General features: G+C 39.6%; 2 protein-coding genes across 3 annotated transcripts in view; both read left to right on the top strand.

Annotated features, from left to right (window-relative positions):
* The first annotated feature begins 81 nt into the window (after positions 1 to 81).
* qtrt1 (queuine tRNA-ribosyltransferase 1) lies at positions 82 to 6,480 on the top strand. Its single transcript, XM_039824895.1, has 9 exons — positions 82 to 397; positions 507 to 575; positions 699 to 837; positions 934 to 1,128; positions 2,189 to 2,327; positions 2,420 to 2,495; positions 2,620 to 2,729; positions 5,270 to 5,354; positions 6,130 to 6,480. The coding sequence occupies exons 1-9, from the start codon at positions 113 to 115 to the stop codon at positions 6,280 to 6,282; spliced, it is 1,251 nt and encodes a 416-aa protein (XP_039680829.1). The 5' UTR covers positions 82 to 112; the 3' UTR covers positions 6,283 to 6,480.
* Positions 6,481 to 8,015: 1,535 nt separating this feature from the next.
* LOC120574502 (potassium channel subfamily T member 2) overlaps positions 8,016 to 18,970 on the top strand; it is a 41,725-nt gene continuing 30,770 nt past the window's right edge. For both annotated transcript variants that reach the window (XM_039824851.1, XM_039824850.1), the window contains exon 1: positions 8,016 to 8,401. In XM_039824851.1, coding sequence (XP_039680785.1) covers positions 8,313 to 8,401 — 89 coding nt within the window. In that variant the 5' untranslated portion in view covers positions 8,016 to 8,312. The remainder of the gene's footprint in view (positions 8,402 to 18,970) is intronic.

Here is an 18,970-nt window from a genome sequence, read left to right as displayed (position 1 = left end):
CTGATTGGATATTTAAAAGGCGTTGCTCTTCGTCAGAAACAAATAGCTAATTTCTGATTGGTCAACTTGATTATCAATTTGTAGTTGATCCACGTCACATGTTCACTGCAACATGGCTGCCACCACAGAGTGTGGAGCTGATGCAAGTACTTCAGAAAACATGTCCCTGAAGAAAGCTCTGTCTGCAGCTTCTCCCCTCACGCTGCGTATCGTTGCTGAATGCCCAGTGACAAAAGCAAGAGCTTGTGATCTAATACTGCCTCACTGTACCGTGAGTGCCCCGGTTTTCATGCCTGTCGGCACTCAGGGCACTCTGAAGGGAATCACTGTGGATCAGCTGGAGGGTCTTGGCTGTCAGATTTGTCTTGGAAACACATACCACCTGGGCATGAGACCGGTAGGCAACACTGCAATAATAGCACTTATGTTTTTCTTATTATTCATATGACTTTAATAGTGGCTATATGAATTCACTTTTGTTAATGTCTTTTCAATTGTAACTCTAGGGGCCTGATTTGATCGAGAAAGCCAATGGTTTACATGGGTTCATGAACTGGAAGAGAAATCTTTTAACTGTGAGTTTAGCTTTCCTAAATTAATCAATCAATCAATCATATATGATGAATACATATTAACAAAAGTACAAGAGGTAGGTGTTGTGCTCTGTGTTAAAATGTTGTGGTTCACTCTCTTAACAGGACAGCGGGGGGTTTCAGATGGTGTCTCTTGTTGAGCTCTCGGAGGTCACTGAGGAAGGGGTAAAGTTCAAGTCGCCCTATGATGGCAAAGAGATCCTCCTAAGTCCTGAGAAATCCATCAGCATACAGAACAGTCTGGGTCTGCAAGGAGTTAAATCATTTGAATCATTATTAAATAACAAAGTTTCCCAGTGGCTAAACAACAGCCTCTCTATGTTTCTCTGTGTTCTTCCAGGGTCAGACATCATGATGCAGCTGGATGATGTAGTCAGCAGTACCGTGACAGGACCCCGGGTGGAGGAGGCAATGCACAGATCCATTCGCTGGCTGGACCGCTGCATTGCAGCCAATAAAAATCCAGACAAACAGAACCTATTTGCCATCATCCAGGGAGGGCTGAATGCAGAGCTGCGCAAGACCTGTCTAGATGGTAAAAAATAAAACCTGCTCTGTGGAGATCCTTTTTCTATTTCTGATTACCTACCTCTGTCCCCGTATACCGGTGTTGACAAGCATGCAGGAGGATTGGATCATACACGGATGGAGCCTAAGAACATTTTTAAATGCCTTAAAAATCCTATTATTTAAATTTGGAGAGGTGCCAAAATGAAGGGATAGTTTGGATATTTTGAAATGGGGTTGTATGAGGTTGAGGTACTTATCCATAGTCTATGTATTACAAAACAGTATTTCACCTTCACTAAATTTCCTCACTATTTTGGCCCACCTAAAAAACATCTATTTTCCGTTTAAGTGTGCACTATATTTAGAATATTTTCACTGCTTTACTACCCTGGAAATCCAGAGTTTTCGCAAGAGCACAATTTGAATTTGCTCAGCAAGTCACTCTGGCATTCAGTAATGATGCTCATTAACTATGCCCATGTAGCCGTGGCGCACCAATCACATCGGTGTATCTGATATAGGCGGGCCAGAGGCGAGATAAAAAAACAGATGACCACAGTTTAATCTACCAGTTAGCTCCGCTAGTAGCTAAGCGTATGGGGCTCTGGATACGTCACCCCGTGTATTGTTGTGATTGGTCGTAGTGTTATCTAATTGAATGTAGTGAGATTTTCAAATGCATGCTTGGTGTCGCCCCTCGAGTTTGACCATTTTCATTACTCAGTGCCAGACCCTTAATCTTTCGGATTTGGGTCTGGATTGCCAGGCTACCGCTTTACCTTGCCGTCAGCGGTGAAATTATCATAACATGTAATGTTTTTCTCCTTTCCTATCCATAAATGTAAATAAGCTTTTACATAATGATCAGATGAGGAAGTATGTGTGAATCAAACAGGTGGCAGGCAGCTTGGATAGTAAGAGTCTCTCTCAAATATTGATGATGTGAAGAGGAATCAAGATATTTACTGTCAAATTTAAAGACCAAAAATATTTTACAAAGATTTTGACAGCAATCTGCATTTTGGCAAAGACAACAGATATTATGATCAAACTTGTGCTTTTGATATTTAATCCCATTCTTTTAGAAATGACTCAACGTGATGTTCCTGGTTTTGCCATCGGAGGCCTGAGTGGAGGAGAGGAGAAGAATGACTTCTGGCGGATGGTCACCCTCAGCACTGACCACCTGCCGCGACAAAAGCCTCGATACCTCATGGGTGTGGGGTACGTTTGCCCGTATGCTTAAAATAGCTTGAACTGTTGTGTTTTTTTTGTTTGTTTTTTTAAATAACTTAAGAGTGTACCTCATACGGCAGGTATGCTGTGGATTTGGTGGTGTGTGTAGCTCTGGGATGTGACATGTTTGACTGCGTGTTCCCCACCCGCACAGCAGTAAGCTCTCTTTACCTCACACACTGATAATCACTTTTAAATTGTCATTTAGCAGTTTTTAATTCCATATCAAAAACTGATTTCAATTGTGTTTCAGACAGTCTCACTGTTTCTTTTTCCTCAGAGGTTTGGCTCTGCCTTGGTGCCTTGGGGATCTCTTCAGGTAAAACATAAGCTGTATGCCAAGGACTTCCAGCCCATAGACCCAGACTGTCAGTGCCCCACCTGCAAGAGGTAAGTCAAGAAAAAAACAATAACATACATAATGTTGTAAGTCTGGGGGCTGTTTCACAAAAGCAGAATTTATAAATCCAGGATAACCGATAAAGCGATTAACCTAGTCTAATCTGTGCAGCCTGGCTTTGTGTGTTTCACGAAGGCCAAGCCTGGCTGAGCAGGAGCGACTAGGTCGAGCCAGGCTGAAGTATTGTGGATAGATGCGCGTTAAACGGCTTTCCTTAACCGACCGTGAGGCCGATAACCGATTTACTGATGCTAAAATGGAGAATATGCATTGTTTATACTTTATACAGAGTGAGCAGCAGCTTCTTGTGTGAGTATAACGTGAAACACATTATTTGTAAAAAAATATGTAGTTTTGTGTAAGTGTACAACTGTTCATTTTTGCAAATTACAAGTGACTCATTGAATGGTTTAAGTTAAGAGCAGTAGTTCGTAAATATATATTTTTAGACTAGCTCATTCAGTCGGTCCGCTATTATCTGCCATGCTTTTTCTCACCGTTTATAAAAAGATTGAATTTTATTTTTTTATTTTTTTTTTATAGAGGATGAGTTTCCTTCTTTATATATTATATGATTTTCTCCCTTGTATATATGGATATAGAAAAGAAAGACACTGAAGACATTGAAATCTAGAAACTATAAAGATAATTAAGTGATAAATAGAATGCACACTGTAAACATGAATGTAACCGAGTGATATTCATCAGTTATTTCCCCCCCAGCTAAATATAAGGTCAAAAAACATTGAGGTGTCCTCTCTGTGTTGTTACACAGTTGTAGTACAGTAGTCTACACTATATAGTTATTGGTTCAGTGAACTAAGACTATAATTTGGCAGGATTGTACAATTAGGATATGTTCTTAAAATTGTGCAATCCTCCCAAATTATATTCCCAGTTTACTGGACAACACAAATTGTGTGCTAAGAATGCCAATTTATTGAATCCTTTATTGTTAAAGAATACAAAAAAAAATTATCGACTAAAACAATTCAAGGTGCATTGGTCCACTATAGAAACACACAATGTGCAGCACTTTATAAACTCAGCAAAAAAAGCAACGCCCCTTTTTCAGAACGCTGTATTTTCAAGATATGTTTGTAAAAATCTAAATAACTTTAGAGATCTTCATTGTAAAGGGTTTAAACAATGTTTTCCATGCTTGTTCAATGAACCATAAACAATTAATGAACATGCACCTGTTGAACGGTCAAAAAGACAATAACAGCTTAAGGGCAGTAGGCAATTAAGGTCACAGTTAAAAGAAAATTAGGAAAGCAAAGAGACCTTTCTACTGACTCTGAAAAACACCAAAAGAAAGATGCCCAGGGTCCCTGCTAATCTGTGTGAACGTGCCTTAGGCATGGTGCAAGGAGGCATGAGGACAGCAGATGTGGCCAGGGCAATACATTGCAATGTCCCTACTGTGAGACACCTAAGACAGCGCTACAGGGAGACAGGAAGCACAGCTGATCGTCCTCGAAGTGGCAGACCACGTGTAACAACCCCTGCATAGGATCGGTACATCCGAATATCACACCTGCAGGACAGGTACAGGATGACAACAACTGCAAGAAATGCCCAGTCTGGTGCAGTACATTAGGAGGAGATGCACCGCAGTACTTAATGCAGCTGGTGGCCACACCAGATACTGAGGGCTACTTTTGATTTTGACCCCTTTGTTCAGGGAGACATTATTCCATTTCGGTTAGTCACGTCTGTGAAAATTGTTCAGTTTATGTCTTAGTTGTTCAATCTTTTAATGTTCATGCAAATATTTGCATATGTTAAGTTTTCTTAAAATATAAAAGCAGTTGAAAGTGCAGTATATATTAGTAACAGACTTAATTTAAAAAACATTTGGCAACTTTATCAGCCTTTTCTAATTATCAAACTTCTAACAACAATATGAACAGCAGTTTTCATACAGCAATATAACAGTAACAATGTCACATGAATAATTATTAAAATAATGGTCACAACTTTAAATTATAACAGTACTTAAATGAATGGCAATATGCACCTGTTGTTTTTAATGCAGGCAGATAATAATAAGGTAAAACCACTGCTGAATGAACAGAAAAGGCAGCAAGATTAATAAATCCTGGTTGTTAGCCTGGTCAGGAGCAGGCTAGCTGTACAGAATAAATCTCCATGGTAACTTAGGTGCCTCTGCTTTTGTGAAACCGAGTCAAGGCTAAATTGAGCCAGGATAACTGGGAAATCCCGGCAACTGCCCAAGAAGACCTTGGTTTGACTTGTTTGTCAATTACTTAGTTTTTTTTTTTTTTAGGATTTGTTGGCCAAAGAAGACTACCTCAAAGTCTGAATTTGTTTTTAATTCACATTTTATAATTTCCCAGCGATAAAACACCAGAATGGATTTACAGTTTCCAAAATGGTTACTTTGATCTCACTTGGCTCACAATTTCCAGGCAATTTGTGTTCGTGGATGGTGTAGACATGTTGTTACTCATATATGTTGTAAAACTGTATTACTGGAAGAATGATTACTGTTTTTTTATTTCAGACATAGTCGGGCTTACCTCCATGCTCTGTTTAAGAGTGACACTGCAGCCATGCATCACATCACCATCCACAACATTGCCTACCAGGTCAGTATTGGAAATGTCTCTTAACATCAAAACTGAAGATTAAATCAAGATTTAACCACAAACGTTTTACCATTTAACAAAAAACATTCCCTTAAAGGTCCGGTGTGTAGGGTTTAGTGGCATCTAGCGGTAAGGGTTGCAGATTGCAACAAACTAAATACTCCTTATCTCACCCTTCCTCTTCCAAACATGTAGTAGAGTCTACGGTGGTCTTCAGGTAACATAAAAACATGAAAAGCTATCTCCAGAGCCAGTGTTTGGATTGTGTGTCTTGGGCTACTGTATAAAGTGTGTGTGTGTGTGTGTGTGTGTGTGTGTGTGTGTGTGTGTGTGTGTGTGTGTGTGTGTGTGTGTGTGTGTGTGTGTGTGTGTGTGTGTGTGTGTGTGTGTGTGTGTGTGTGTGTGTGTGTGTGTGTGTGTGTGTGTGTGTGTGTGTGTGTTCGTGTGTTCCAGTAGATGTATTTTCTAGAATAAGTGAATCCCAAAATGCTGCTGAAAGTGCTGTTTCTTTTGAAATTCATGTGTATGTATGACATTCAACATTCAGGCAAAAACATGTAGTGTGACATGTTTGTTAGGCACACTATCAACCCATTTAACTTTTTTTTTACTGATGTTTTAAAAAAATATATGTATTATATAATTACTGTAAACTCTGATGATGCTTACATGTAGCACTCCCATACTCTATAGATGCAGAAGAGAAAATTATTTCTCACTGGAGATCAATAATCACATTTATTTCCTTCAAATCATCAAACCTCTCTCTTTGCAGCTCACCCTGATGCGCTCTGTGAGACAGAGCATTGTGGAAGGCCGCTTCCCTGAGTTTATACGGACGTTCATGAAGCGACTGTTCCCCTCTCCTGACCAGTACCCCAGCTGGGCTGTTGATGCTCTAGCCTCCGTCAACGTTACACTGGAATAGAACTTGGAAGGCAACTGGCATGCTCTAAATGAGGATGTCAAATAGTGACTGATAGATTACTATGTTTTTATATGACTTTTCTATGGATGATTGTTTTTTACTCTTTGTTTATATTTGTATTTAAATTTCCAGTTTTGTGAGCAATGAGGAAAATGGCTCTAGATCTAAAAGAATAAAGCCTGATTGTCTTTTGCTTGACTCTTTTGCCTCTGCGAATTGTCCTCAGAGAGAGTACACATTATGATGATGTGAGACTGAATGGGGTTTATATGAGGTTTGAAACACATGAAATATCTCCTCTGTTATGCTCTGTTATGCTCAGTCACTTTTTGTTGTTACCATGGCTACAGAGCAAGGCCCACCCACTTGAAATGAAATGTTTTGGCTTCCTGTCAACCTGGTATTTCTTTGTTGCCAAAGGCACAAGATTAACAAATGCATATGTATTCTGGTGTTTTAACCTACATCCTAACAGACTATTACTTGTCAGATAACAGTTTGAACAGATAAATGAATCTAGCTCAATACAAATTGCGTGCTTGTCATGATGACCACCAGAGGGCAAAATAGACAAAACCATATCAAAGTGACTGTAAAACTGAATGGTATGCAATGTAAGTTTCCTAATAGGGTTAAAAGACGTTTGTCTGTTAGTAAAAATAACACAGTACGTTTAGGCATATGAACTCAAATTACTCACAAACTAATCTCAGCATCCATCTAAATAATCAAAAAATGTGTTTATCCAGTGTTATTCTTCATTTTTTCATCCGTTCAATGGGCAAAAATGCTTTTTGACCCTCTTGAATGAAGGTTTTGTTTGGATCTGCTTTATGGTGCTGTGTCAAGGCTCTGTTCTGACTGATTAATATTAATCATTGGAAGTTCATTTGAATAACACCTGTTGTCTGTGGCTTTGAGTCAACAGTTCCCTTAAGCACCACATTTGAATTTCATTATGGCTTCTGTTATGACCACAAGTCCCAACAAGATTAAACCTGTGACATGTAATGAGTGGCAGGCAAACTATTAACAGTGTGTTAGCTACTACAAAATAAATTATGGGTTTGGTGCATAATAAGAGTAGTTTACAAGTGTTTACACCCTTAAACACTTAATTATTTACACAAAGAATAAGAGCTAACTGAAATATTTATATGGGGAAATGTGCATATGATAATAGAAAGCTTGTCATTTTATGTTATAATAGCCCACATTCAGAGGAACATCTACTTTTGAACATATTTGTATTTTTTTATATTTTGCAGGATTATGGTATATTTTTCATGAGAAGGGATGTATCATCTGTTTCGACTGTGTATTAGATTATATGTATGCTTAATGAGAGAGCAACAGCTCAGAGCTCGGTTATAAAGCTTGTACTAAATAAATTGGATGTGTCTTCATGCCTTTTTCAACAAGACAAGTCTTTTCACAGAAGTATCAAAGACATTTCTGGCTATCACGTATATGTGTGTGACAGTTGTGTTATCATTCAGGATTACAGAGGCAAGTATGCTGATAATTTAGCGCAATGATGGAGAACGCTTATTGTACAATATTCTAGATTTTATTTGTTCCTTTTTTTGTTATGCCTGAAATGAAAAGGCGTCGCAGCAGAACAGTAGTCCCCAACGGCTGGTTGCACATTTGCTGTCAGTGCGTCCATGCGGAGCTCAGGCAGAGAGGATGCTGCTGTTGAGAGACAACCAGTTGCTGTCCAGCTGTCACAGTAAAAGTGGAGCCTCTCCTACGCACCGACGGATGAATATCCTCGACCTGTTGCCTCGGTGGGAAGAAAAGTAGAGCTGCGTTGTGACAGATGCCAAAAAAGAAAGAACTTGTTTTTTTCTGTTTTGAAGGGAGGTCGAAGACGATGCCATGAGGTGTATCAATGTGTTCGTTATTAATCTACGTTTTGAATAGCAGAAGGAAGAGGAGCGGGGTTGGTTTTGAGGGGTCCACCTCGCTGTGGAGGTGCAGTTTGCGGTGATATCTGTCTCTATCTCTGGGCCGTGAGGAGGAGGACCATGGTCGAACTGGAAAAGGAGGTGCTCCCTCTGCCCCCTCGGTACCGGTTCCGAGACCTGTTGCTCGGTGACTGGCAGACCGACGACAGGTAAGAATGCAACTTGCATCGTTTACGCACGGCGCACTGAATCCGTTGCGCATCTGTGTGCCACGAGAGAATCATACCATATTGTCTATAAAGTACTCATTTGTTATGCGTTTGCGTTTTCTCCCTGTGATCTCGTTAATTCAGGTGTATGAATGTGTTGGAGTATTCTACTTCCAGCTGTGTAGCGCTGTTGTTATGGGTGTTGCAACAGGTTTAGGCTACTCCGTCCCCTGTGTGCGCGGACACGATTGTTGCTAATGCTGCTAGTTGAATATTATCCCACCAAAAGCAATATACTAATTAAACCATACAAGAAAAAATACTCCAAAGAGAATCAGAGATTAATTCATTCAGTAATATACAGTTCATTCATTTTTATATAATGCAAGTGGCGCATCTATTTGAAACATTAAAAAAAATCCTTTGATGGCATTCAACAGTAAGGGAATCATCTAGCTGATTATTTTCAATAAATCTTTGGAAACTGAACTAATACCAAATTTATTGAAAATTGCAAAAGTAGTTCCTGTATTTAAATCTGAAGACCGAAGTTCATTTAATAATTACTGTTCTATTTCTGTACTTCCATGTTTCTCTGAGATTTTGGAAAAGTTGGTTTATAATAGAATGATGAAACATCTGCAGAAGTGGAACATTCTGTATGAACATCTATATGGATTTAGAAGAAATTATTCTACAGAAATGGCTGTGCTTCAACTGATTCTCAACTGAAATTCATACTGCATTAAATAACAACGAATATGCCTTAGGAATATTTTTTTGATATATCCAAAGCTTTTAACACAGTTAATCACAGTTGGCTTACTCCAAAAACTATTACACTATGAATTTGCTGGAATCCCTTACATGGTTTTGCAACTATATTCATAATCACCAACAGTTTGTTAATATCAATGGATGGACATCTGATAGAGCCATTATAACATGCGGGGTCCCACAGGGATCTACACTAGGACCACTTCTTTTCCTTATTTATATAAATGACTTGTCTGGAGCATTATCCTCCTTGTTTCCAATCATTTTTGCTGATGATACCAATAATTTGTTTTTCAAATTCTGAATTTTTGATTCTCATGGCCAAAGCAAATTCTGATTTAGGAAACATGTCCAAATGGTTTCAGTTAAACAAATTATCCCTTAATGTTACAAAAACTAACTTAAAAAGTATTGCAAATATAATTATTGTCTTTACATTGGAAATAATTCAATTACCTAGGTTCATCTACAAGTTTCCTTGGAATTCTGATAGATGATAGTCTAAGCTGGAAGAAGCATATTTATTTTGTTTGCAGTAAGATTTCTAAATCCATTGGCATCAGTGGCAAATTTCGAAGTTTGGTTCATCAGAAATGTTTACTTACTCTTTATTATAGCCTAATTCATCCATACCTCATGAATTGCAATATTATTTGGGGAGCTACTTATCCTACTTACCTTGATAAGTTATTTACTTTGCAAAAGAAATTGCCACATTTAGCAGCTGGACTGATCATTCAGCCCCTCTCTTTAAAGAGCTCAAGATTCTATCAGTCTTTAACATAAATAAGTACCAAGTACTTTGCATCAGCCAGCTTCCATTCCAATGCCTTGTGTAGTATTTTTTTCAGTCTAATGCTGATGCACACAGTTGTAATACAAGACATGCCAAATATTTACATCTTCCAATGTTCCGTACTAGGCTCTGCCAATTCTCTATTAGATATAGGGGAGCTCAGCTATGGAACAGGTATATTAACACTGCAACTTCTGTCAAGAATTATAAAAAGAGGCTTAAGACCTGTCTGATTAATTGTTAATTATCTATATTATTCATCTCTTCCTTAGGTGAGACTCCTTCTATAAGCCCCTAGGGGTTTTCTTAATCTCACCTGCACAGTCTTTATTTTTTTGTGTGTGTTATTGTTGTCTTGATTTTATTGTGCAAAATAAACTAAATTCAAATTTAAAGGGTAGACCTATAGTGTGTTACCCTATTTATGTTCTCCTCATGCCATAATGTCTGTGATATGCAGAGACCCATCTGCCACAGGCGATTTTAAGTGGGTGCATAGTTACCGGCAGTTAACCTTTGCTTACTCTCCATTGCAGGGCAGAAGATTTGAAATGCTATAGGATATGCATTGCTTAATTTCGGCTATTTCATAATGCTGTCTAATGGAAAACCATAACCTCAATTTCACGCTTGGTGTCTCTTGTTGCTAGGTGGAAATGAGGACCAAGACACTTGCTTGTGGACTTGAGTGGGTGTTTCGAATTAGATCATTGGGGAAACTTACTATTGAGAGCATGGAAGAAATCAATCCGGGTTCAGACATTGCCTGGTTTCATTATAGAGACACTGCTGCATGCTACCATAGAGGCCTGATGTCAATAATTATTATTATATTAATAATCATAATAATAAATCATACCATTAACGGCTACTGTATATTTGTATCCCTACTGTACCCCTGACCTCTGAAAGGGTCATAGTTTGCACAGCTAAAGTTTAGGCCTGCTTACTCTGGCCGTGCTCTTCTTGGCCTTCTGTAATTTTCCGGCTATTGCCCAAGGACTAATGTTTCCGATCCTGAGTGCAGTGTGACCTCAGTCACTTGATTACAGAGGTTCAGTAGGAGCGGGGTTGCTGCTTGTTTCTTGGAAGCATGAGACAAAAGGACAGGACTTTTTATAGTCCAGGCTCCTCATCCTCTAAAAGAGGCAAGCCAATAGACAGTTGACAACAGCATGAATAATTTCAGAAACAAAATAGGGGTATAGTGACAGTGTGGTTGTAATCAATTTGGTTGGTTTCCAGACTGCTGAGACAGTTTGAGAGGACTGTTTGTGTGTCAGTACCACATATGTGCTGTAATACCCTCTAAACACATGATGTGGATGAGTGTTTTCAGGGGTTTTGAACACTTTAAGGGCACTAGAAGGTACTATGGTATGAATTAAACATGTGTGGGCTGTGTATGCTACATTTATTTTGTCATATTGCAGAGCTGTGATGTCCAGTGCACACATGCTGTGTGTGTGTGTGTGTGTGTGTGTGTGTGTGTGTGTGTGTGTGTGTGTGTGTGTGTGTGTGTGTGTGTGTGTGTGTGTGTGTGTGTGTGTGTGTGTGTGTGTGTGTGTGTCTGAGCATTTCATAAATAAACGACACTTGAGAGAGTGAGAAAGCGATTGAGATGTCCAGGGATTATTAGTGGCTATAAAACGGAGTGATTAGAAGGAAAGCGGAAGCTGTGATTGATAGTGACAGAATGCTTAATTATACAGCTGAATCACACAGAGTTTGTCATGTCCATTAATCCAGGGGTAGCTTTAACTAACATCCTCAAAGACCCAGACGGTCCCAAAGGGCTCAGGTGCACAGAATAGCTCCATACAGTATCGATGCGTCCCCGCACAGAAGCTCTCACACATCGAAATGTCAACATGTGTACGCATAACTTATCTCCTTGACACATATGGTTGCACTCTGCTCTGGGAAAACATACATTACTGAGCCTTATAATCCCTCTTCTGTCATCCTCTGTGGGCCTTCTTTCTGTCAACCTCTCCTCTCAGCTTGCCTCTCTCTGGGTTTGTGTCCATACATCACCCTGTTTTAACATCCACCACCACTCCTCCCCTGCTGTAGCTATTGAACGGCTCTCCGGGGAGGCAATTTTCAGCACAGACTTTTAAAGATGGGAATTGATTTAAAAATGTATTTTACACACAGGGATCTCTTATTCTCCTGATTGTGTTATTACTATCTTAGGCCTCTTTTTTCTACCTCTGCCAGTGTTTCTATTTTTTAGTGGACCAGTGTCCTTGACAGAAACAAGCCTTTTCTCACAGACAACATTTGAATAGTGTTTTTGCTGAAAGTTTGGTCACAACCAATATCTTTATCTGTGTAGTCCCCATAACCCATAACCTTAATCAAGGTTGCACTTGAAAATTTATCAGTCAGTGAATGTGTGTCCTACTGCTAAAGGAATGCTTCAAGGAGAGAGAAGTAGGAACATTTAAGTGATAATGTTCTGGTTACACCGACACCATTTATATTTTCTGGCAGTGAGTCAGAGGCTTATGTTCCGAGGAAAAGCCAGATGACTTAGCAATTAAATCCTGGGCTGCGGTCGAATAGTCAAAAAAGTCTTGTCTTTTCCTAATCACTTTTCCTTGACCGTGATTGGAAAATGTCATGGTAATGTAATTGTTCATTTTTGTGGTTTTTGCCTAAAATGAACATGATATCGAGACCTAAAGTGGGTGGTTGTTGATATTAGCAATAGTCTTTGACTTTGTATACATTTTCTCACAGTCTGGTTAAATCTGTAAAGTAAGCTAGCTTTCTGTATCTTTCACTCAAATGCACCCACCTTCCTATTCTCAGCACTTTCCATTGACAAATGAACTTGTTTGTGTACATTATATGTACAGTATATAGAATTCTCAAAATAATACATTTTCTGGCTTATGTACTAGAAACACACACGTGACTCCTAGCTCAACTTGTATGCCTAATGTTTTACAAATTGAGTTCAACAGAGTCTCCATTGCTCTACAATAGAAAGCCTCAGTGGGAGTCATCCTCAGAGTCCAGGATTAGCATACAAATGACAGCCCTTTGTCGTTAAAACAATCTCTTATTGGCTGTCACCTCCACATCTTCTCTCACTTAATCTCTGTCTCAGTCTCTCTGCCATTTTATATCCCAATGCTCCAACTCCCTTTGCCTCCTTCTTAATTCTTCCAGTCAAGCCTAATCTATTCAATCTAATCCATCAATATTGTCAACATTCATACCAGTTTTCTCTATGGACGCTGGAGTCCTTTAGTGAGCCTCTCAGAGCTCATGTAAATTTCAGTTATATCATTTATAAGGCAGTTTTGAAAGATGATAGCCAACTCTGTCAAGGGTTTTGCCTGTAGAGCTTGTATAAAGGGAGGTTATTAGCAATACAAATGGGTTGTATGATGAGAAGAGTCACTCTGAGAAAAGGTGATTTTTTTTTACCAGCTGGATGAGAGAGAAGGGGTGATGTAGGGAGGGAGCAGGCATATCTGCTGGTAAACATCTAAAGTGAAGTTAACTTTAAAAACATCCAGTTGCTAATGGAAATCAAATGGGAGCTCTGCATAGTTGATTGAAAGCTGGAGGCCGAGAGTGTGGTAGGCTAATAAAACCAAAGTTTTAGGTCTGACGAATGTCCATTGTTATTAATTAAACAAAAGTGTCTTAAAACAACATCTTAATTAATACTGGCGAAGAGGAAAGGTTTCCAGTAGGCCTGAACATTAAATATAGTAGATCCGTCTTGAGAACAAATGACAGGGCACGGTGGGAGGATGGAGGGCTGAGGGCTTATATACAGTCTCTGAGCATGACCCTGCTGCAAAGAATACTGTGCACATAATGCCTGGTGAACATGAGCCACCACTCTCTTTGTGAGAGACATTGAAGGCAGAATGAGAGACACTTCAGTTTGGTTGTACAATTAGAGTTTATTGTTCCTTGTATTCCAGCTGTGGCTATGTGTAGATAATTTAATATACATATGCAGTAAAAGATACATTTTTGATATGTTATATTAAAGCTGTATTCTTTTTCATTGTTATCATTGATTGGCAATAGCCCAAGGCTGTAGAAAGAACAGTGCAGGGTGTGTCCCTGGTGGTTATCTAAACACATGTTTCTTTTAGGCTATTTTTAGAGATTTTTCTGCCACCGCTTGGCTTTAATAAGCTAGATATTGAATTCCCTAACCAGCCTTTCGGTTAGATGGGAACTGTCAACACTTAAGAGCCTTCCTGCTGTGGATACTAACACAGCCATTGGGCTGACTAGCTTGTGTCTGAGCACTTCTGGGCTCTAGCGGTGTGTTCGATGTTGCTGTAAGGCCCTGTGGCATCAGAGTGGGGTCAGGGAGCTGCTGTGCCACGCTGTTGTTGGGGATCACAAACACAGTTGTCCACTGATCGCAGCTCCCCTATTCCCAAACTGTGTTAGCTTAATACACCACAGAGACAACAGGGACAGGCAATATAAATGATACCTCTCAAGTTGCACTCCTTTTGCGTCACTTATGTAATCGCCAAAGCAGTGATTTAAAGACGACTTTAGAGCGGAATGATATCTCACATTGATTTGATCAAATGTTAAATGTCTGTGCATCATCCGAGGCTAATGTAATCTGAAGGGATAGAATGTCATTGGATGGCTTTTGATAGAGTTGTGCATCACTTTAAGCCACATTTAGTTTCTCAATAGACGAATGATTGCAGCATTTTTTTCTTTTGTCAGCACATCATAGATTTAAGTTAGGCTTTTCTGTGAATTTAACACTGAACTGTTGTGTTCTGTTTGTCCTTCAGGTCAACAAAGGAGATGTGTCAACAGAACAGATCCTCCTTTAAGCAATAAATAGTAAATTATCATTTCAGGAAAGGAGGAGGCAAGGCTGCATGGTTTACGTCACAGGGAAGGGGGGAAATGGCTGCAGTGCACGCTTACTTACTGTCAATATACATTATGCATTTGTTTTAAATGATGGCTGTCGTTTTCCTGCCGTGCTTTTCCCCAGCTGGTGGGGTAGAAAGAGTGATTGTTGGATGCTACAGATACATGTAATTACGCACAGTGGACTGAATAATAGATAGATCGGTCACAACATAAACCAGTTGATTTTCTCCAGACAAGGATTCATTGTCATAATTAAGTTATTATTTTCATCTGTCTCTTCAGTCAGCATAACCTTGTGCATCATCAGTGTTAAAAGAAAAATGTGCCTTTTTACCACAAGAAAGGCAGGGGATTTGTACATTTATTTTCATTTTTCATTTATTTTTCCTTTTTATTTTTCTCCACCTGTCATTAGGACAGTCTAATGTGTGTGACGGTTGTGTATCTGGGTCAGGGACAAGCTGCCCTGTCAACCATTGGTTGGATGAAGGCGCCTATTGTCATCCCATTGAATTTCTCCTGCCCTCATTTGGAGTCTATACATATTATTTTGTGCCTTTGTGTCATTTTTCCTGTCTTCGCTCTTGTAGCTGTGCCCTCGTTTCTTAAAGGATCCCCTATTCAAACTTTAATCTTAAGCAATACAGCATGCTGAGTAATAAACTGGTTTATGGCCATCAGCATTTCTCCATAGAATGGTTCTCCAGACGCTACATGTTTCTTCCAGTCAACGGGAACAGCTTCTTCTTCTGAGCCCTTACCTTTTCTAATCTGTAGATCTTATAAATTGTCCTCGTTTTTATATCACAGCAGTGACAGACCTTTCAGGCAGCCTTTACCTAATCATATGTGTGATTGATTTTTCTGGACATTCAGATTCATCCTTTCTTTTCCTTTACAGCATGTTTTAATATGTATTCTGGATTAGGTTTTTCAAAGGCGTGCTCGAAATATCAATTTCCCTTTTTCTTAATTAGAATTTTTCACTCGGTTTCCTTATTTCTTGGTTTTTTTTTTCTTCTACTTCACTGGTATGAATACTATTTCTGAGTTGTGTTTGGAGGTTTTGATGAGCCAATGATGAGCTGTTTACACGCATACATTTGGGTTTCTTTAGTCTCTTCCACTGTGTCATTAGATTGCCTGTGCTGTGTCATTATGGAGCACAGGCATGGGTAGAAGCAGCAGGAGAACAAGGTTTAGCTCCATCGCTCTCTCAAAGATCCTCCTCCGCATGTCCCCCTCTGTCTTTCTGTCCATCTGTCTGTGTCTATTTATCTGTCTGTAATTTTGTCTCTCTCTCTCTCTCTCTCTCTCTCTCTCTCTCTCTCTCTCTCTCTCTCTCTCTCTTTCCCTCTTTCTTTTCTCTCTGTCTTTCACACTTCAACTCTCAGAGTGTACATGCAAATGCAGAAATGCAAATTCTCTCCCAAGGCTCAGGTTTATGCCATGCCATTTTCTTGTGTTCTCTTGTTTCCAGCTGTTAAAGCTGATGTTCTTGCTTTATTAGAGCCCATGAGATGATCTCAGATGCCTGATTCAAAAATAATTAGTTTGATAAACCTATATTTTTAATGTGGAGCAGAGCAGCGAGAAAAAGAGCGGGATCTCTTTTGGGGGTTATTGTCGCCTGATGAATCTTACATGACACACTCAAATTGTTGTTCCTTAATCCAGCGACACATGTTTTATTTTTTTTTTTTTTTCACACAAATGTGTCCCAAAGCAGTTTTTCTCAACTACTCATTTATTTTCCCTGTGCTTTTTGGAGGGCTTTGGGGGGCTGATACGTGTATATTGCCCAGAAGTGCCACTGTGATGTGCTTGTGTGTCTTTTGTTTTGAAATAATTCTCTTTATGAGTTTTTAATGTGTGTGTCCCCCCCAACCCCCCATCCTCTCCTTAGATTAAAGATCGCGACTCTCAATCTATACCACAGCACAACTGTTTATTGGCCTATATTTCCACTTTACTTTTCATCCTCTGTTGTACACTCAAGTGGAACAGCTTTTGCTCAGAGAAACACATCAAAGGCAAAATGACCTCTGAAATTATTCTCATCCTCTGGGAAGCTATCACAACTTCTTCTCACATAGTTCAAAGAGGCTTTAAGGACTTTGATCAATGATTAAATGCACAGATGGCTGGATTTAGCAACATATGTCAGCTTAAGTGTTGTAAAGCAATAACAAACTAGAGATTTAGCAAATAATAAAAACATTGTCTCATGGTCAGGCGTGAAGGTGCAGTGCCTGATCGATTTGGTTGTAAAAGATGATGCAGGAGTGAAAGTGTACATTAAAGATTTTACCATTTTGGTTTGTTATGAGGATTTTATCCAAAACTTAACACAGCGGACTCTTAAGAAGACCTGCAACACATGGGCAATGATCTAATCTTGCTGTGAGAAACCTAACACATTTCTATTCATAATGCCCCATTTCGAATGTGTGCTTGAACACAGGATGGCATTAGTTCTTTATGGACGGTTTATACATGGAAGGTTACTTTAGAAATGTTAATGCGTTACAGATTACCATTTACCCTCCTTACATTGTGATAAGTAATTCAATCATCTTAAATACATCATCGTTGGAATAAACCTAGTTTGTGTATATTTTATACTTTTTGATTACCTTTTAATAAATGTGTTCAGAATGATTTGTGTTGTGGTTAAGTGCTAAATTAGTCCAGGGTTTTCACTGTAGTAGTCTGGCCTTGCATTGCATAAAGAATCATCAATAGGTTTATTCTTGTTGAATTTCCAACCACATGTTTTCTTATCTAAGGAGAAAACAATATCCTTACCACTTCTGCCTGCCTTAACATTTTAGCTTTGTTGTTCACAGGATGCAGAAAATATTCTGCAGCATGGAAAAACTGTTTTACTTGCTGTACTTAGTCTTGAAGCATTGTGTAAACCATTTGTGATCCCTCAAATTTTGATTAGGACCTATAAAAAATTAGTGTGAAAATATATCCCTGAACTTATTGCCACCATGCATTGACTGTTTGATTGCTCTGTGCATGAAAGAACTCCGTCAATGCAGTCATATGGTTGATTAGTACAGTACAACTCACCCCCACACACAACACACACACACACAAAATATTTCCTTACTTGACTGTCTAAGACAAACACTGCAGAGTGTCTCATCATCCCAAAGGTGTACCCCTGAGCAGCAGGAGCTGTGCAAATCTGCATGTTCTTCTGTTTTACATCATGTGCGCAAAAGCCTTATTGTCAGCAGGCTGCTGAGAATGAAGGGAGCCGTCAAAACGTTGAAGCGGACTATCGGCTCTGATACGCTTCACAAGTATGTGTTTGCTCACATCTGCTCATGTGAAAGGGGGGGAAAAGACAACGAATCCTGTGTTTCCATAGCAACACAGAGGAAAGTTGCCTGTGTGGCTGGGAAAGTGTGGCGTTGGTTTTGGTCCGTGTGTGTCTGACTATGTGGGGTGCTGGTAGAGTCACTCTGGAACCCTGGGAGGAACCCCCTACCCATCTCTTCCTGCAGACATAATAGATTGCAGTTGTTCTGCCTCACTTTCATCTGTCTGTGTATTGTGAGGAGACCACCAGCGAGCCGGGCCTGGCGTTTTTCATCCTCTACCTGAGTCATCCACTCTTCCCCTCATAGGATGAAAGGAGAGCTACTGAGAATTCTCCCCTGAGGTGGTCAGACAGGAAATACAGTCACCATCAGTCTGTCTGCTGGTTATGTACCTGCATCACATGAAAGAGCTGTCTGAAGAGTGTCTCTTTGTCATTGTAATCATGTCTCTACATCAGCGTCTATGTCAGGATGGTCTAATACTTCCAATGACCCTGTTACAGGTGTGTGTATTTTAGGCCTGTGTGTGTGTGTGTGTGTACAGTAAATGTGTGTGTCCCTCTAACAGGAGGGTGCCAGAATGGAAAGGGAGAAAGAGCAGTAATTATGGCCTCCCATGTTCAGCAGAAACATCAGAGGGAAGTAATTTGTTGCTCTATATTTAATCAGTGGAGATAACGAGACTGACTGCAGCTGTCTGGGCCTATGGGCAGGCGGACACCATTTCCTCCAAATCCCATTAGTCTTTAATGCAGCCAGCCACAGTGT

This window comes from Perca fluviatilis, chromosome 15 (genome assembly GCF_010015445.1).
Source record: "Perca fluviatilis chromosome 15, GENO_Pfluv_1.0, whole genome shotgun sequence".
NCBI lineage: Eukaryota > Metazoa > Chordata > Actinopteri > Perciformes > Percidae > Perca > Perca fluviatilis.
The sequence above is the reverse complement of the archived record's forward strand: the minus strand, read 5'-3'. Positions and strand labels throughout refer to the sequence as shown.